This window comes from Hesperophylax consimilis, chromosome 29, assembly GCF_061612785.1.
Source record: "Hesperophylax consimilis isolate HC1 chromosome 29, BYU_Hcon_1.0, whole genome shotgun sequence".
NCBI lineage: Eukaryota > Metazoa > Arthropoda > Insecta > Trichoptera > Limnephilidae > Hesperophylax > Hesperophylax consimilis.
The window spans coordinates 8,411,069-8,432,861 of record NC_142864.1 but is presented as its reverse complement, the minus strand read 5'-3'; the positions used below and the strand labels follow the sequence as shown (position 1 = coordinate 8,432,861).

General features: G+C 33.4%; 1 protein-coding gene across 6 annotated transcripts in view; it reads right to left on the bottom strand.

Annotated features, from left to right (window-relative positions):
• Positions 1-474: 474 nt before the first annotated feature.
• The window catches only part of LOC149409850 (uncharacterized), a 67,137-nt gene continuing 45,818 nt past the window's right edge, over positions 475-21,793 (bottom strand). For 5 of the 6 annotated variants that reach the window (XM_089649148.1, XM_089649152.1, XM_089649149.1 and 2 more), the window contains exons 3-6: positions 19,839-19,913; positions 6,041-6,152; positions 4,514-4,705; positions 475-3,878 (exon numbers count right to left, since the gene is read on the bottom strand). In XM_089649148.1, coding sequence (XP_089505274.1) covers positions 3,478-3,878; positions 4,514-4,705; positions 6,041-6,152; positions 19,839-19,913 — 780 coding nt within the window. In that variant the 3' untranslated portion in view covers positions 475-3,477. The remainder of the gene's footprint in view (positions 3,879-4,513; positions 4,706-6,040; positions 6,153-19,838; positions 19,914-21,793) is intronic. The other variant, XM_089649154.1, reaches the window with a different exon arrangement.

The following is a 21,793-nucleotide window of genomic DNA, read 5'->3' as shown; positions in this document are numbered from 1 at the left end:
TGAGGCGTATGTGTAGTAAAACTATGTATGATTGTGTGAGAAATGAGAAGATCCGCAAAGAGTGCAAGGCTGATGTAAGCCTAATGAGTAAGATTAAGAAAGGGACGCTTAGATGGTTTGGGCGCGGAGCGAATGAACGAAGAAAGGAGTGTAAGGAGAATATATGAATGCACAAATGTGAATGGTAGCAGAAGTCGGGGACGCCCGAGGAAGACATGGCGCAATCAAGTGAATCAGATACTCCAGTCGAGCCATGTTAAGAGTTAGAATAATAGAAGAGTATGTATGATTGTGAATGAGGCAAGAAGTCCTCTCTACCTACCTGTTCTTTAGTTAGTCAATTAGAATGTTCTGTTTGCCCGACAATGGCTGCAATATCTATAAGAGAATTTTACTTAAAATTAAAATGTATCTAAGTTCAGTGTCTTTTCAACTTACGGTGCAAAATTTTGTGTAATCGAAAAAAACAAAAAATAAACTGAATAATTTTTTTTATTTTCAACACATAAAACGCTTCAGCTATCTTCATTAAATAATAAATAAATAAATGAATATATTTAAGTACACACGTCATTTTAGCTCGGTTAATTTGAATTAACTCACTAACATTATTTCCTTATAAACTAACATTACAATTATTATTAAAAATTATTGTGAAAGTATTTTTTGCATTGATTTCAATTTTTGTTTAAAAATTAAAAATGCCATTAAATAAATCTAAGTAACTGAATAATATACAATTTTTAACATCAATATATTATATTGCTAAATTAATTTTTAAATTTTAAAATAAGATATTCTGTTAATAGTTAATAATTTCTTTGACTAGAATATAAAAACATTTGTTTACTTATATAAAATATTTTAGAATAACTAGCCATATAATTTCTTTAGACATGATGTTATATAAGGCACTTACATTTTTCGTAATACAAATCATTTTTTAAATACACAATTTATGAAGTACATAAGTATATAGTATTTTCGATTTTTAGAGCAAAAATGATTTTGTTAATCGAAAATAGTTGCGTTATCATTGAAGTTATAGACGGAATAAGCTATGCAAATTTCATAATGCCTGAGCTCTCCGTTCGAGGTTTTTCGCTACTTAGTAAAAATATTGGTAACAACAACGATTTATTTATTTTTTCATATTTTTCTTATAGCAGGAAAAATCTGATATAATTTTTTTATATTGCCAAAAAAATCTTTTTTCTCATAATTTACGTGTACAACTTTTCAAAATTATAAATAAATAAATGTGCAAAGTTTATACATATTTCTAATTTATTATTTATTTATGACTCTAATAATTTAATATTATTTTTTTATTGTGTGTCAGTTACCATAAGTTTACTAATGATAAAAGTTTTAAACTAATTGTAAATAAAAATGTAAAATTAAATTACTATTTAATTACAAATTTAATTTAATATTGTCATAAGAAGTAAACTAGTTCCAGTGCTCGGACGGACGTTATCAACGTTTTTCCTCTTCCTACTCACGGGTCTTGTTTGAAAATGAAAAAGACAAAAGATACTAGAATATTACGTCACATACGATCTCTCGCTGGGACTATTATACCACATAAAAAATCATTACTGCTTTACGTTTCTGGGTTATTTTTCAAAAATCATTGTTTTACCATTATATAGGGTTTTCCAATCAGAGGTGTTATTTTGATATTCAATCGTAAAAGATCAATGGTTTCGTTGCTTTTGTGGCACGTAGCGCCGTCTTGTTGAAAGTAAACGTTGTCCAGATCAATACCATCCAATTCCGGCCATAAAAAATTATTAATTATTATTAATACCATTAATTATCTCTCGATACCGCAATCCATTCACCGTAACTGTTGCTCCAGCCTCATTATCAAAAAAGTAAGGACCAATGACTCCGCCAGACCATAAACCGCACTAAACAGTCACACGTTGAGGATAAGGAGGCTTTTCAACAATAACTCTTGGGTTTTCCGAGCCCCAGATGCGACAATTTTTCTTGTTGACGAAGCCACCGAGGTGGAAATGAGCCTCATCACTCAAGATGATTTGCATTTGATTCACTCAAGTGAATTTTAATAATTTCAATGCGTTGTTGAAGCGTGTATCGTTCCATTTTTATTAATGGCGTAGTTTCTACTTGTCAAATGTGAAAAAATGACAGCTTCAAAATTAATATCTACTGAAATAGCGGGCTATTCAAAATAACACCTCTTATTAGAAAACCCCATATTTGCATAAAATTCGTCCCCTAAATCAATAGCTTCGTACACACGGTACAAGTAAGTTAATAATTACTTGAACATTGATAAAAAGGCCCAAACACTCATATTATGATCACAAATGATTACATACACTTTATTTTTCCCTTTTGACTGCTAAATTATTTATTTAATAGTATCGCAGCTATTAGTTCATCATTTTATTTGCTATTACGAAAATAGTTTAATAAAATAGTGAAATTTTGAATTTGTAAATAAAAACACTTTACAAAAATACACAATTTTTTGTGTTATATTGTCTATAACTTAAGGGTGTACTTAAGTTAATTCATAATCTGCTCTTTCATAGATGGCACTAATTTGATTATGTTGGGAGAAAAAATTAAAGTGATGAATTATATTAAAATCTATGTTTTTTTAAATTTTATTTGGTACAATATTTTTTACATTTCAAAGTTTTCCAGTAATTTTGGCCTCACTGGCTTGCCCGTGCTGAGGACTTTATTTTATAATATGAAAATATAATCTACATAATACATTTAAAGAGAAAATAATTTATTTTAAATATGATCTTGTGTGTTTGTGAGTGATGTGTGTTTATATTGGTTTTGTGTGTTACGTGTAGGTTGTATTTTTATTTTATGCTATGACATTTTGGTAATATTGTCTTTTTTGTTCTTTAATCCATTTTCTAATTTTGTGTGTAAATTTATTTTTATCTTCCTCAATTTTAAATTCATTACACTGTTGAAAGCTTTTATAGCATGGTATTGGTAGTGTCTTTGTCCAAAGCTTGAATTTACTGTCGGAGTTATTATGTTTTCTTTGTACGTTTGTCTAACTGGTCTGTTAGTGTTATTTTGTGTATGTTGAATTTTATTTTTTTGTCAAAAATGTAGTTTAGTAGTGTTTTAACGTATAATTGGCGTATATCTAGTACGTCACAGCTGTTGAATATTTGGTCTGTATCAGTAAGTCTATGTTTTTTTAGTATTACCTTTAAGATCGTTTTTTGTGCGGTTTCTATATAATTGATAGCCGAGTTTGTTGCTCCTTCCCAAGCAATAATTCCATATTCTATTATTGATTGGCGGAGTCAATAAAATATTAAGATGATTTATTTGTTTGCACCCTTAATAATCTATGGTATAGGTTCACAACAATGTTTTTAAAATGTAAAATAACCCAGAAAGTTACTAAACAATAACATAAACAACCACGTCGCAAATCAAAATCCGACTAAAGTAAAGACAGAATTAAAAATCAGAGTAAGGGAGACTGTTGCAATATCCCTGGTCGTCGAAGGTCACAGGCCTGTAGAAGTCTTTAATCTGTCCCCATCCTCTGGCTGCAGTATTGTAATTCTTTCCGTTCCACTGGCTGGACTTGTTGCTGAGCGGAGAAGACACGTTATCATTGAGTTTGGTATGTGGAGGGATGAACAAGTCGGGCAGGGGAGTGAGGGCTTGCACTGGTGTGGAGCTGGGGAAGGGTTCCATCATCGGCAAAACGTTGACTGGCACAGATTTGGGGGTGTTCGGTCTTGGGAAGGTGTTGTATTTATTCTGCTGAGGCTTCTGACTGTTGGGCGGGCGGTAGGGCGTGTCGTGGTTGCTGCTGGGTGTTGGGGTGATGCAGGAGTTCGAGGTGTTGCGACCTGGAAGGAAGTACAAACAAATTATGATGTAGGAGTTTCACGGCCAGAAGTATTATCATTACACAGCCATTACTTCGGGTTTGTTCCTGAAGTACAGGAAGACCCAAAACGTACCTAGCACGCCTAATTACGGGGGAAATTGAAATCCACAGAAACCCAATTAGTATTGAGAACATTTTTAGTAACAGGATCTTTCCAGACTCAAAGTGCTTACCGATGCAATAAGTAGCAGCTTCAGTCCAAGAGTTTATAACATACAAGGACAAATCAAAGGATTTACAGTGTCTGTGCAAAGAAATCTCTAGATTTTCCACACTTCTCCAAGAAGCGGAACATGAATTTTATTTACGAGGACAAGTTATTCCTAATATCATACCAGAATCTTTCGAGAATATCTTCAAGAGCTTTCCAGTGCAATACATGGCAGCTTCAGCCCAATACCTTCTTATAAAAACTTTCATAGGATATCATAAAAGTTTTTCAAAGTTTTTGGTTGGCGGACTATTTTGGCGAGTTACTGACCTTAAAAACTCGATCTGTTTTGAAACCTCAAACTCGATCTGTTTCTTGACGGTTGGGTTAGGTTAGGTTAGGTAACATGGCACATATTTATAAAATGTATATTGGTTATTTACCTTTTCCTTCATGCACCCACTTTACAGAGCGCTTCTTCCTGTTGACGTACATGCTCTGCCCCTTGGAGAGCTGATTGGCAGGCTCGCTCAGCGAGCTACTGATCTTCTTAGCCAATTCTATCTGGTCCTTCACGGTTGGGTGCAGCCCGGTGGCGTAGAAGGCAGAGTTGGCGAAGGCGGACTCTGCTATACCTGAAAACAAACATCGGTCAAGTTTTTACAAACCTTGGATAAGTTTGACTTTACATAAGTGTTGAATGGCTATATTGAACAAATCAACGCAACAAAGAAACCTTCAGAGTTTGCAGGAATTGTGTAATTTTTGGAATAATGTGATTTCGTTCTGGGATCAATAAGTTAACAGCAAGTTTCATCAAAAGAAGAGAGCGAGAGAGTCATTAGAGGGTTCCATTTATGGCCTCTTTGCGCAGCAAACCCCTTTGCACCCTTCGGAGCAAGTTAGACTTAAAAAACTGGACGGTTGAAGAAAGAAACATCTTTTCTGATGATGAACAACAGTGTTGACTAAAGAGGAGGTAGTACAAAAAGGCCCGAACATTATTTACTATTTACTATGAGAATCGTGAACCATGCACGTTCGTAGACGGTCCGAATATTAATAAAGACTCACTGAGGGAGCTAGTAAAACTAAACAGGACACAACCACATGACACATGGAACGGTTGGGAGTGGAAAGCCAACAATAAGAAATGTGATGAGCATAGACATCTAAATTGATAGAATTTCCCTAACGTAAGTACCCAATACTCCACGATTCAAGTATCTTGGGGTATCACCACCATATATCTGCGCGGGGTTCGAACACAGACAAACATTACCGACGACATTTTCTTAACTCGTCGGTGACGCCAGTCTGCAGTCCCTGCGATGTGAGTATGTGCACAACATGAGTATCCGGCAATTGCTGTATCCCTGTTGAAGAATCGCCGTAGAAGCGTCGGTGTCTGCGGATCTCCAAGCAGTGCAGGATTTGGAGTGGGGAGAGGAGGGGGGATTGGGGAATGGAGCGGGGAGTGGAGTGGGGAGAGGAATGGGAAGTGGTGAGGGTAGCGGAGTGGGGGAATCAAAATGGAGTAGAGAGTGGAGTGGGATGGAGCGGGGATTGGTGCGGGGAGTGCACTGGAGCGGGGAATGGAGCAGGGAATGTATTGGGGAGTGGTGCAGGGAGCGGAGTGTGGGGTGTAGAGTAAGGGAAGTGGAGCGGAGTAGGGAGTAGAATGGCGGTGGAGCAAGGAGTGGAGCGGGGAGGGGAGTAGATTAAGTATTGGAGCGAGGAATGGAGCGGGGAGCGAAGTGGAATGGGGAGTGGAGCGGGGAGCAGAGCGGGGATTGGAGTGGAGCAGGGAGTGGAACGAGCAGTAAAGTGGAGCGGGGATTGGAGCGAGGAATGAAGTGGAATGGGGAGTGGAGCGCGTGGTGTAGCGGGGTGTGGAGTGGATTGAGAAGTAGGGGGGAGTGGAGTGGCCTGGTTAAACAGAGCTATTCGAGAGGGTCGACAACACTCACTGTTCTTCTTGATGAGATGCTCTTCCGCATCAGGAGCAGGAGTGAAGATCTTGTTGAGGTCTATCTCCTTGTCCCCAACTGTGATAGGAGAGCGGGTGTCTCCAAACTCCTCCTGAAAACCACCCACATCGCAGTTATAGAATATGTTTAGCAATGTTCATATCTGTGTCCAATAAAAGGCTGCCCAAGAATCATCCCTTCTTTTTTACCCTGTTTTGAAAACTCCAATCCAAAAACTTTTGACGTTGATTTAAAAAAATATATATTGTGATAATATTTGATTTATTTACTGTTATTTTGTTTCATTCGCAGAACTTCGTAGTTAGTAGTTCTGCATGTATTTTAATTTTGTATTATTATGACAGCTGTTTCGGCGTTCAAAGCCATTATCAAACTGTGGCTATGCCACATTGAGACAGTAAATTGAATAATGCTTGAATATTACATTTTGATTTTAACAACAGTTTTGATACAACCCCCACTAATAAACATGATTTAAATTTTAGTAAGGCCCTAAGTGTAAATATAACATTTGGGTAAGCCTAACTTTGAACACAGATATTTAAAAATGTGTATAATATGTTCAAATGAAATTACTGTACATGATGGGATGAAATTTACAGATTTATAACAATTATATAGTGATGTAAAACACGTGAAAAACCTAGGTTTTGTCTTGTTGGACAAAATTAAAGCTTCTGCTGTAATAAAGCTTTTTCAAAACTTTGCTTAGTCAAACAAAACTTCAAAGCTTTTAGAGCTGAAATAAAATATGTGTAAAAGAAACGTTACATAAATGTTGTTTCTTTTGTCAAGTGAATAATGTTTGTATTTTTCTTTGAATTATGTAAGAAAACTATTTGCAGAAGATTTTCATATTTTTGTGTACGATTTTAAAAGTCAATGTCAATCATAATCAACAGAACAAATCTAAAAAACAAACCAGCTGTCAACACAAAAATTAATACTCATAATAATTGGCGAATAATTAAACGGTTGTTATTGGTCTGTTGTGACAGTTCCTTCGACAATCTCTAAATAGTAAATTTCGCTATCCGCGTCTGTCTGTTTGTGCGCTTTGTTCTTTTAAACTACGCACCGGAGTTTGATAGATTTTTCACTATCATTTAGAGATTTTTTTCCGGAAGATTTATATATATAATACGCACACATTATATTTATAAAAAGTAGAGAAAAGTCGATGTTTTATAATCAAGTCGTAAAAATATATTTTCGGGCGCTACATTGTTAACGCTGTCTAAACCTTATGAGATACATCAAAATAATGTACTACGGAATTGTACATCTTAAAAAGGCCTACAGAAAAGTTTGTGATGGTATATGTCTATCTACTAAGGATAACCCCTAGCAACGCCGGGACATGTCAGCTAATATTTTAAATTAAAGAATGTTTGAAAGTAACACGCAAATAAGAAGAATGTTTGAATAATTCTTCAATATAACTTTTGGAATAGATTATGGTAACAGTTCACAAGATTAGGTATGTCTGAACCATGGTTTGAACAAAGCCAATGTATTTATTAATGCAGTATTTCTATAATCGCGGAAAATAGTTTAAAAATTATTTCTACAATAATTTTTTTAAAATTTTTTGTGTGTTTTTGGGATATACGAGTATCTCTTCAAATAGCCCACATTTTGGCCAGTGTGCGCTCGCGGGTCTTTGAAAATTGTCCAAAATTTGGCCAAAAACGCTCCAGTGGATAAAATAAAACGTAATACATGCATAACTGTGTCTGTGTCATTTTGTCAGGTTAAAGCTGTAATATTAGTTTTATTTTGTATGATTAGCAGTAAAGGTTAAGGTAGTGTTCATTATAAGCAGTTAGTGAATAAATATGCATCATATTAATTGTATTCCTACATATACACGGTGTCCGGAAACTCGTAGTACAAGCGGGAAACTGGAGAATCTACACCACATGGGGAACCCAAATAAACATAAAGTTTTTTGATTTGAGCATTTTCACAAAAAAAAAAAATATATATATATATATATTTTTCGGCTATTTTAGGGTTAAAGTTTTTTCTGGTGTTTAGGGTTGAACAACAGATGTTTTAACCCTGCAGAGCAGAAATATTTTATGATTACACCGGATTAAATGAAGGGTGATTTCAAAATAATGCTTCAAATCCGAGTTTCTTCATTTGTTTTACTTTCAAATAGTTTTAATTAGTTGGGTACTTCGATCTTCAGTAATAATTTATTAGAATTTGATTAAAATTAAAATTTAAAAAATTTAAAAAAAATCAACTTCTAACTCGATTTACTCGATAAAGAAAGCTCAAATCAAAAAAAAATATACCACAAAATCGACTCCAAATGTGATGTAGATTCACCAGTTTCCCGCTTGTACTACGAGTTTCCGGACACCCTGTATATTTATTTTTCATACCACTAACAGATGAAATAAATACATAATTAAAATAATAGTTTAAAAAATCCATAATATCGTGGTATCTTGCATCGGACTCGTGGTGAGCTTCCAACACAAATTCATATATATATTTTTTTTAACCCTTAAGGTTTTTAAATATTTTTACCAACAAGTCTTAACGACATGGTGAATTTTCATTGAATTTCGGAATGCTTCCGAGGTATCTAAAATGTGCTCCATATTACTTATTTTTGAAGTTATCGTTAAAAGAAATACTATTTTAGAAACTAGATTAAATTTTGTTTGAAATATTTGTATTTCTAAAAATAATTTTTTAATATCAAACGTGAAAATTTTAATAAAAAAACTTACCAGGACATTTTGACTAGGAACGTCTGTAATTTTGAAAGAATTCGATATTCATAAAACATATTCCTTTTGTGTTTATTTCCCATATTACATATTCCTTAATTTAATTTTCAACTGTCTGTATAATTCGTAATTTGACTTTTTTTAAATTTTGCAATAATGTATAAATATTTGATACAAACTGTGAAGAATAATTATTTATCTTTCCAATGACGAACATATCACATATCTACGCATTATAGAAAAAAAATTTAAAATACTTTAATAATGTATCGACGCCCGGTCAGATCTGTCCTTCAGAGGCTCTAATGGAATATGATGTTTGTGGCTAGTAATGTCCTTCCGAGGCTTGAAGGGTTAAATAAAGACCCTTTATTAAAAAACATGTTTTTACCTGTGGTGATATCTATATAATATATGACAAACCTTCTTATCTGTTATTATATACATATAAATACAATACTCTTTAGAATCCCGAATTGACCTACTAGAAGGCCAGCTTGAAAATGTCGAAAGGTCGGCAAGAGCCAAAAATATAGAGGTGAGGGGAATACCCGAAATAAAGGGAGAAAGTTTGAAAAATATATTCCACAATATATGCCAAACCATTCAATCAAAAGTAAATACTTCAAACATTGAAGCGTCCTACAGGACACAAAAACACAAAAATGGACCTATTGTTTTTAAACTGACCTCGAATCGCGATCGAGAACAATTACTATCGGATATAAAAGCCTTCCACAAACAAGCATCCAGTCCCGAGGAGAAGCTCAACACTCTGAACTTAGGGATTGCCGGACCAAGCTCACCAGTCTACGTTGCGGAACACCTGACATTTCGTGCTAACCACTTGTGGTACCTGGCCCGCAAAGCTACAAAGGAAAATTTTTTTAAGTATTCGTGGATCAAATCAGGGCAGATCTACGTACGTAGAGATATCGGAACACCTGCAATTCTTGTTTCTAATGCGGTGACACTGGCACTACTCTCACCAAATTCATCACAATTATAGTTCTAAAATTATCATGTGTAAAACTTTTATTGTATCGTATTATTATTTTTTTATTGTACTTGTTTTGAGGTATCACATATATTGTACTAGTGTCAGAATCAAGAATCCGGTAAAAGATACTATTCCTATTTCTATTGCTTTGAAACATCAACATTATTTTCTAACATTGCCAACAGTAAAAACTCTACATACAACTTGTTTTCTAAATTGCTCACCAAGTTTTGTTCAGCTTCTAGTCTTCATCCAAAGTTTAGCTACCAACACCCTACACCAATTTAAAAAATGGAAGATAATATAAATAATATTTTAGACAATTTGTCGCAGATTCCATGTATCGAAACAAGTAGTTCTGTAGAAGTTCAAAAAACCCTAAATAAATCCAACCTAAAAATATTTTCCATGAATATCAGAAGCATGAACAAAATTTCAATGAACTAATGATACTACTTACAGAACTTGACTCAGACTTTGACTTGATTATTCTGAGCGAATGCTGGATCAGAGATAACTATATTCCTAAAAACATAAAAAAACTATAATCAATACAGTACTCAGAATAACCAATTACAAAATGATGGCGTTATTATATACATAAAAAATCATATACAATACTCTATAAAGGAAATCACAATAACTCACTCAAATTGTCTTAAACTTGAAATAGAAAATAGCGTTACTGTTCTAACTATATAAGGATCACCGAGCACTTCCAATATAACACCATTTTTAAACTCGCTTAATCAGTTTCTGGCATGTATTAGAGATTATGAAAATGTTCTTATTATTGGTGACCTAAATATTAATATTATAAATACAATGCATCCCCAAGCAAACGACTACATAAATTTATTAACTCTTCAAGGATTTATCCCAGCTATTACAGCCCCTACTCGTGTCTCAGAGTTATCCGCCAGTTGCATAGACCACGTCTTTGTCAAATGTAAGCTAAATATCAAATCTCTCATATATCAGTGCACTGTGACAGATCACTACGCTACTATCACCTCCATTTCTCATAAAATTCAAAAATTACCAGCATCCACTATACAACTAAAGAAAATTTCTTATGACACTCTCTTCAAACTGGTTTCCAATGAAAACTGGTCAAATTTCTACAAAATTAGCGATCCAAACTTAGCGTGTGAATCTCTCATCAACATCCTACATAAGCATCTGAAAAATGCCACATCCCACACACACAACAATCAAAGTAGTCGTACAATTAAACTAAAACCTTGGATAACTACTGGTATTTTACACTGTATCCGCAAACGTGATAAACTTCATAAATATTGTAAAAATAACCCCACTGATTACGAATCTCTCTTATTTTATAAAAGATACAGAAATGCCTGTAAAAAAATAACCTGTACGGCCAGAGAAGATTATTATAGGAAACAGATAGAGGAAGCTGCGAATGATAATAAAAAAATCTGGAACATTGTCAAAGAAATATGCTACACCGACAAAATTACCACACCCATAAATAAAATAACCATCACAAATAAAACACTAAATGCAACCGAAAATTCAGAAACAATCGCAAATCACTTCAACCAATTCTTCTCTACAATCGGATCGGATCTAGCAAATAATATTTTAAAAAGAAATAGCAAGTCTGAAAATAATCTTGCAAATACTATCTTTCTCGATAATCTGAGTTATGACCCTTTCAATCTCACACTAACAACAGAACAAGAAATCACTGAAATCATCAATTCACTCAAAAATACACACTCCACGGGAGTTGACAATATATCCACTAAACTAATTAAACACCTTAAACCAATCATTGCTAAGCCCCTTGTATACATCACAAATCTAAGTTTTCGAACTGGCCTTTTCCCAAACACTCTAAAACATTCAACAATTAGTCCTATCTTTAAATCAGGGGACAGATCAATCGTCAATAACTATAGACCAATATCTCTACTGAGTCCAATCTCTAAAATAATCGAAAAAACAGTAAAACAAAGGCTCTACAAGTAGAAAGTAGTAGCTCGAAGAAAATAAAATCCTGTCAAAAAACCAATACGGCTTCCGCAAAGGTCTTAGTGCATCAGATGCAATTGCAGCTTTTACTAAATTAATTTCTGATAACCTCGATAAAAGTCGCAAGCCCCTCGCTGTATTCTTGGATCTGGCTAAAGCCTTTGACACTGTATCTCACCGCATACTTTTGAAAAAACTCTCACAGATAGGAATAAAAGGTGTTCCTCTTAAATGGTTTGAGAGCTATCTAACAAATAGGTCCCAGTCAACTATTATTAACTCCGCTAAAGAGTATAGAAGTACAAGTTTGCCAATCACATATGGCGTGCCCCAAGGCAGTGTGTCGGGCCCACTTCTGTTTCTAATATACATTAACTCGTTATGCAATTTGGATACTGGTGGCACTATAATATCTTTTGCCGATGATACGGTTATCATATTTGCAGATGAAAATTTGAATTCAGCATTTTAAAAAGCAAATCATGGTATAAATGAAATAAAACACTGGTTAGATTCCAACCTCCTCACTCTAAATATTGAGAAAACTAAATACTTACTTTTTTCCATACGCAAACCTAATCTCCCTCAAAACTATCATAAACTTACCATACATTCATGTTCACAGAACTTCAACATGGCTACATCACCTCACAAAAATTGTTCATGCGATAACCTTATAATATCAAACGAAATTAAGTACTTGGGGGTCATTATAGACAATCAACTGCGATGGGAGGCCCATATAAATTCTACAACAAAAAGGCTTCGCAAATTATGCTACATTTTCTACTCTCTCAGATCTATCCTTAACCTACAAACACTAAGATGTGTATACTTTGCACTTTTTCAATCAATTACTACATATGGTATAGTGGGATGGGGAGGTTGTGCAAAAACGATTCTTCATCCCATGGTTTTAATTCAAAAACTGTTACTAAGGATAATATTCAAATGTAAGCCAACAAACCCATAAGAACCACTTTTTAGAAAACTCAGAATATTAGATATTCGACAATTATATGTTAAGACCATTCTCATATACATACGGAAAAATGACTTGGTGAATAAAACACAACAAAAAATTAACACCCGTTACTCGTCACACCTAAAATGTAAAATTCCCCAAACGAAAACAGCTTTCGCCCAGCGGCAGTTTTCTTATATTGCTCCCAAAATATTCAACTCGCTGAGTATTGATATCAGAAAATCAAAAACTCACAATTTGTATGTCATAAGTGTTCAAAATTGGTTATTTATAAAGGGAAGGAACTTTTTCAAGGAATGCCTGCCATCATTAAATTAAGCTCATTTTCTTTATTTCTTTATTAGTCATTTTTGTTTTTCATTCAATTCTGTAAAGAAAAAAGTTTAATAATTAATTAATTAATCTTTATTTTCATTATTTCAACAAGTTCATTTTCATAATTACTACTTTATTTTCATTATTTTAACAAGTAAAGTAACCTATTTATTTGCTGATTGTGTTCATTTTATCTCATTGATATCAACAGTTTAAAATACGGTTGATGTACACTTGAGCAATCTACTGAACTGGGAACCAGTAAAAGTGTCACCTATTATACACATACATTGCATGTAAGAAAAAAAATACTTAGATTAACAAGTTATCAAATATTACATTTATATAATTATATAAACCTATGTATATAAATTTCGACTACCATAATACGGGCGTGTGTCTAGTGTGGTAGTCGAAAAGCATGTAAAAACTGTACACATTAATATTTCATGAATAAAGGAAAAAAAAAAAAAAAAAAATGTTAATGTTCGTTTGTTCAAAATCGAAAGTTCTTCAACGATTGCTTTGAAATTTTGAAACAACGTTGCATTCGAATACGCGTCTTTTTATACAGGGTGTATCGGCACTAACCCGACAAACTTTAACCAGCTATTCCTTAGCACATTTTGAGTAAAAAATGTTATGGGCACTTTGCTGTCAGGTAACATTTTTTTTTAATAAAAAATTTACTATTCGTATTTTCACCACATGTCACCACTGTTTTATCCTTTGTCAAAGTTTGAAAACCCACCTGGCAATATTTTATTCGAGTTTCGTTGAATAATATACCTAAGTACCTACATTAGCGCGCTTTTACAATCACAACGAAATGGCATGGCACCATTCGTCTCATTCTTAGCTATTATTATTTAGTGTGTATGAAAGAGCGAACACGCTTTTTGACACACTTGCTAATAACAGCTGTTGAACACGAGAAACAATGCCAATGACAGTGACGGAGTGTGGATTTTTTTATCATTTTTTGTTTTTAATTGAAAAAAATTGTTACTGGACAGCAAAGTGCACATAACATTTTTTACTCCAAATGTGTTAAGTAAAAGCTGGTTAAAGTTTGTCGGGTACGTGCCGATACACCCTGTATACCTATATTATATAGATGTCTCCTGTGACAAGTAAAAGCATGCTTTTTAGAAACGGCGCCATCTGTCAGACGTAAAAGTAACATCCGCCATTGTTTCTCTGTCTGCACAGATAGACTGAATTACAGCAACGTGTGGCGGGGTACAGCTAGTACAGTAATAATTTCTTATATTTTTACTGTGCTTCGCTTTTCCGAGGCGCACACAAATAATATGACATTATTCGAAAGTGACATCTGGCGAATTTTATAATATCTCGCTTAATATATAGTAAAATGCTAGTGGAATATGTGCCTTGACAAAATACGAATATATTGGTCTTGTAGTATGTACCTCTCACTTTACGAAACAGAATATTGTTCGTATGAAACATTCCAAAGGAATTATATGTTCATAGGTGCGTTCTGGTTTCCGCTCCGGTGAACGGATTTTTGGGCTTGTGCACTTATGAGTAGCCGTTCAAAATATGGTCTAATATTATAATTGATGTTTTGTCTTTGTCGTCTTTGGTGCTATTCGGGAGTTCACTGCACGTGCACATGCTCCTTAGAAAACAGCCACTGATGATGACGTATCATTGAGTTTGCATCTCTATGTGTTTATTTGCAGGAGAGTTTATTGCTCCCAAGTCATCTCTGTGGCGACTTTAATTTAAGAAGATATTGGCATTTACGATCAGTTGACCCAATGCCATTTATTGCATTTATTTCCGTCTTCCAATCAATCGTTGACAGGGGCGAACTGACAGCTGCTGGCATGGACTGGCTGGGCGACACATCTTGGAAAGTATGCGCATGTCAGAATGAATACAATTCAATTTGTTGCGCATTCAACATCTCTCTGAAACTCATTCATTATAAAAAAACTGATTTCGGCTGTGTCTCTGTCTGCAATTTCTGTTCCAGAACTTTTGCTTTGAGTTGTGCGTCAACGTTTTCAAAATTGGTTTTTCAAAGTTTGTTTGCAGAATTCAGACAAGCGATAAAGACCTACCTAATAATTTTGAAATGTGTATTTATTTGGTATAAATTGGCAAATAAGGTGAGATTTCATGATTTTTCAAGAGTCTGAACTTTTTACAATTTTCAATAAAGCGTTATTTTCTAACTAACCAGATTAATTAACATAATATACCGTGATTTTCCGTGTCCTAACTTTGGCAGAAACAACTTTTTAAAATGCATATTTTTCTAGCTTTCTACGGCGCCCTGGAGGTGACATTTTCACAAAAAACTGAGCTAAGATAATTAACAAACATCTAATGATAGCTCAAAAACAAAAAATGCAAATGCGCAATGATTTGTAATGGGAAATAAACGCATTAATCGCATATAACCAACTTATGGCCCATCATTTTACATAGGTTATATAAGTTTCAAACCCCTCCCACGAGAATCCTATAGCTACGCCACTGTGCAATTTAATATTTGTGTTTTGTTTAAATATTTTTAATTATGTTATTAACACATTGAAAAAGAAATGTTTTTCTGAATTTTTACTATCAGTAGTGAGTTTTTGTCGTTGTAGTTTTATATAATTCTGTATTGAACATTAACGTTATATCCTGTCATATATTTATTGTAATATGATATCTTGTCTTAATTACACCATAAAAAGCTCCATAAAACAAATGCTTTTCTTACTTTGTTTATGAGATTTGTTGTTTTTATATGAAGAAATTAATGTTAATAAAATAGGGAATCAATAATTGGCTTTATTTTGGATATTAATACTACACATCGTGGGATTATTTCCGAAAAATTGTAACTACATCTTTTGGTTTTTTGAGTTAACGATGATTTTAATGTTTATGTGTTTTTATCTTTGTCTAGAATAAGAACTGCTTTTTAAAAAAATTTAATAAATTCAAAACATTGTAACAAAAATATTGTAAAAACACATACAAAAATTAGCATGTTTGTTTAAAAAACAACTATGTATAGAATTGTTAACGATTAACAATAACATTATTTCGAAAACCCTACTTTTATAATGAATATCAAACATTAAAATTGAGTATACTTCAAAACAGGTTTGCCAGTAACCCCACGACACGTTCAAACTGATAAAATATAAACTGTCGATTTCCAGAAAATTAACAAATTACTACATAACTAACCATCATGCCATTTCTTACCGAGGTAGACATTAGGGATTAACCTAACTATGTTATGACTAATGACACACACTACTGCTTCATCCACAGACATACACATCAGGTCTTTTCATCCTATGTAAACGCTAACAAATAGTTTATAATACATATAATTGGGTCAATTTGCTCGTAAATGTACAAACGTACAAATTTAATACATATTTCATGACTTTCGGCAACACAGGAACCATGAATTATTATTTTATCGCTCCCAAAATAGACATTAGTGACCTTTAGTCCGCACTAGCAAGCGGATGAATTCAATCCAAACAAAACGACTGGTAATATTTACGCTGGCCGCTGCCAAGTAATGTGGCGCATACTACATTCTGTTTATGAGCCATTTACGTAATTGGCGCCCAACGTGGGGCTAATACAATGGCTATGTTTATTTTTATCAGAGTTTCGTTGCGACAGCCGGAAAGTCGTTTTTAAGACCTGGAAAACTACATCAATTAGAGGGTTACTTTCATAGAATAAGGTGGACACTGGAGAAGAGTGGTGACAGGTTATATGCACACCATCTCCGTATCAATAAAGTGGACAATGGAGAAGAGTGCTGACAGGTTATATGCACACCATCTCCGTATCAATAAGGTGGACAATGGAGAAGAGTGCTGACAGGTGATTTGCACACCATCTCCGTATCAATAAGGTGGACAATAGAGAAGAATGCTGACAGGTTATATGCACACCATCTCCGTATCAATAAAGTGGACAATGGAGAAGAGTTCTGACAGGTTATATGCACACCATCTCCGTATCAATAAGGTGGACAATGGAGAAGAGTGCTGACAGGTTATATGCACACCATCTCCGTATCAATAAGGTGGACAATGGAGAAGAGTGCTGACAGGTTATATGCACACCATCTCCGTATCAATAAGGTGGACAATGGAGAAGAGTGCTGACAGGTGATGTGCACACCATCTCCGTATCAATAAGGTGTACAATAGAGAAGAGTGCTGACAGGTGATATGCACACCATCTCCGTATCAATAAGGTGGACAATGGAGAAGAGTGCTGACAGGTCATATAAACACCATCTCAAAACGATTGGATTCAACGCAAATTGAAATGGATAAGGTCCAGCAATCTGAAAAGCCTAAAATTTTAACTTACACGGTGTCCGGAAACTCGTAGTATAAGTGGGAAACTGGTGAATCCACGTTACATTATTTGGAGTCGATTTTTAGCATAGATACTTTTTAGATTTTTGGCGTTCTTTTTTCAGTAAATTGTGTCCGAAGTTGGAATTTTTTAAGTCAAATTTGAAAAAATCTGTCGTGGGCAATTTTGGGAGATATTCTTCATAAAATTTATGCATATTTATATTATTTTGTATCGCGGTGATAAATGTGATTTAACCCGTCCAGCGTTTGAGGGTCATATATGACCGGGCATCCATATTCTATAAAAGAATTTTCATCTTTTTTTCTATTATTAGGAAATACGTATTTTTTGGCGTTATAAAGAGAAATAATTATTATTTTCAGTTTGTCTCAAATATATATACTAGATCCAATTAATTAAATTCTAAAAATAGCCAAAATGAATAATTAACAATCGTAACAATCGGTTTAAATTTAAAAAACTATTTACTATTTTTTATTATATAAACGAGATAAAAGAGAAGGTAGAGTTTTCTTACAGATTCCCCAAACAAAACGAACGTGTTTTCGAAATATCGAGTTCTCTCAATTTTTCTACGATTGGAGTAAAAAATTAATTGAAATGTGGTTTTTAACGTTTGATCTTCTAATTTTATTATTTAGAAACAGTAATGTTTGTTTTAAATGCGTATACCGGAAAGATAACTTTGTCTAGTTTGTAAAACAGTATTTGTTTTACTGAAAATTGAAAAATAAGATGTATATATCGCACATGAAATACACAGAAAACATTGCAAACTGAACAAAATTGATGAAAGTTCTGAAGGGTTAGAAAAAGTTACGGTGTTAAAGAGAGCGAATACTGCGCTTTTAGTTTTAATTAAAAAAAATACCATAAGCCCTCCCGAAAATTAATTCCTTGAAACATTTGAATTAATTCTATGAAACATTTAAATTACTATGAAACATTTAACATTTGAATAATATTTATCAAGGTAAGCAAATTTTTAAATATATATTTTTTAAACGAAAAAAGTAAAGTGGCATTAACTTTTATAATACCATTGTCTAATTACACTTTTTTTATATTCCTGAAAACTAATAATTACAGTTTAGATATACGATAAAAACCACGGGTAAGCTACTTAAAAACCTTTATTTTTGCGTTTGCGTTCATAATTTTAATATTTTTAATTGTATATTAATGTATTTATAATTCTAGAATCTGAAAGATTCTTTGTTCTACTTTGAAGAACGGTATTTTATCTCTAAATAATACAAAATAAAGTTGCTATCCGCGTCTGTCTGTTTATGCGCTTAGTTCTTATACACGGTGATGTAATGTAAAATGTTTAATGTGTTAAAAAGATCGCACTCAAAGAAATCGGTGAAATCACACAAAAATCGCCAAAGCCATATTTACATTTCAAAACGTCAATTGTTTACTGCTCAAACAGGGTATTGGTATTAGGAACTCGAAAATGGCAGAATTATGAAGCATTTTTGCATTTGAGAGATGAGATTATAGACAACATTTTACACTTTTGAGATTATGAGTGTTCACATTTTTTAAAGTAAGTGTATAAATAATTCGCTTTTGAATGTTGAATATTAAGGAAATTTTACACTTTTTGAGAAATGGATTATGGACAATGAACAGTTTTGATAGATCGAAATTATGGGGAACTTTACACTTTTGAGAGATGGAAATTATGAAATTATGGGACATTTTTCACTTTTGAGAGATGGAAATTGTGGGACATTTCAAACGTTTGATAGAAGGAAACTTAGGGCATTTAACACTTTTAAAAAATGGAAATTATGGGGCATTTTTCACTTTTGAGAGATGGAAATTATGGGGAATTTCACACTTTTGAGACATGGAAATTGTAGGGCATTTCAAACCATAAATATAAAGGAAACTATGGGACATTTTACACTTTTAAGAAATTGAAATTATGGGGCATTTTTAACTTTTGAGAGATGGAAATTATGGGGCATTTTACACTTTTGAGAGATGGAAATTATCGGGTTATATTTTACACTTTAAGATATTGGCACTCAAAAATGAATCTTTCCGCACAAACATTGACAAAGGTTTAAACATTTACCCAAAAAAGGTGAAATGAAAAGTATGTAAGAAAATTTCCTCAAACAATGGCGAAATGACTGGAAACATGAACAGTTTTACACGATAATGTTGTGAAAAGTAATAAAATTATTAAAAAATGACGAAATGGTTCGATAAAATGACAATTTTACACGAGAATCGTTTAGTTAACGATTTGTTGAATGAGAAATGCGATGGCGGAATTTGCTTTTAGTTTCGATTGATAGATGGCGTTTGATTGAGCTTTACCAGATTAGAGATTTCCTGGTCGACGTCTACGAGAAACTCAGTCGGCGACAGATCTCTGGACTTCGGGTGGTCATTCTAGATATTATTTATAGAAAAAGACAACGTTAATACAGAAATAAGTCAAACTAATCACTAACAGACTAATAGCCTAAAATTATACGAAACTTTTCTTATATACAGATTTAACTGCAAGCGACTGAAGGATTTTAACCAGCGGTTCCTAAACATTGAAGTAAGAAATGTAGATGTCATTTTGTTGTCCGATGAAAAATTCCAACAGATGAGAGTGCGTATCACGTGATCCGTTTAGCAGTGTGACAGCAAAATAACATTTATATTTTTCACTCCAAAAATGCTCAAAAATCGCTTGATACCATCTTAAGGCCCCGTAGTAAGCGTTCAAAGATGGTTTAAAAAGGAGATATGTAAATACGAATGTAGAGGGAGCGCGCTAATATTAAAAAACTATAATAATTAAGCGAAAATGGTGAGAATATTTAATAAAACACGACTCGTTTGAAATAGAGCAAAAATCTCTCGACAAATGCTTTAGTTGCATTTAAAGATACACTGTGAATTTTTTCATGCCTATAACATATTAAATTACAGAACAAAACGTGTTTTTAATAATTTTCGGAGCTTACTTTGTGATTTTTTTCCCTCAAAGGAATTTCATGTAATTAACGGCTTGCCATAACAAATTTATTGATATTATCTTAAAAAAATAACATAAATTTTTTTTAACTTAAAAATTTAGAGTGTTAACGATAAACTTGTTATAAATCGGTAGAAATTGGGAATGCGGTGGTTAAAAATTATGTGTTGGAAGCCCAAGGGAGCGTCTGGGGTTGTCATAGGGATACATTTTGATGCCTTATCAAAGCGATGGGGTTCAAAGCAACGTTGGTTAAATTAATGAAGTAGTACACTGCTTGTGTAGTGAAATATAAAGCAAGCTTTCGACTCTCCGTGCAGATATCCTTTACACCCACAAACGAGACAGCAGCTGTCGTAAGCTTTCAAGATAATCTGGCAACAGTGTAATGTAACACAATCATAGGGTAATTATACTTTTCTTGCCATGGTAGGTAATAATTGATATTTGTATAAGTCTGGTTCCATTACCATGACATGTTTTTTTAAAGTTATTTAAACAATTACTCATTTTTTTACTACTATTTTTCTTATTATTTTTATTTTACTATTTTTTACTTAACATTTGGTTTAAACATAAATTATTAATTACCAGCCTCAGAACAGACTTTGTCTAGTGAGGAGGGTAATGAAAAAAAAACATCTGTACAGAACCAACCTTAAATAAACGTCCGGGTTGCCGGCACTGAAACTGAAACTGAATTCACCCGACTATAAATAATTCTAAACTTTTGCCTATATTGTATTTACGAAGATGTGTGGCTATTATGGCTCCGTAGTAAGCGTTCAAAAAGAAGAAGAAGATGGTTTGAAAGGGACTAATATTTAAAATAAACCGTAAATAAATGAAAATTGTGAAAATATTTATTCAAACAAGACTTGTTTAAAATAGAGCAAAAATCTCTTGTCTCAGTTGTATTTGAAGATATACTGTGAATTTGTTCATACCTGTAACATTAAATAACAGAAAAAACGTGTTTTTAACAATTTTAGGAGCATACTTTGCAATTTTTTTCTATCGAGGGAATTTTATATAATTACCGTTCGGCTCTATAATCGATTTATCTTCAATAATAACGTGTTCAATAAAAATATGGTACAAATCGGTTAAAATTCTGAATAACAAACGAATATTGGAAATTAAATTAATAATATTGTAACGTGTTATTTTACATGTAAATGAACTATAAATCAAATCCACAATAAAACGACAATGTAAAGCTCTTCAATTGGTTTTGAAAAATCACGGGAAAAGTGGAATGAAGGAACAGCCTACCTTGAATTCCCAAGAGTCCCGGCAA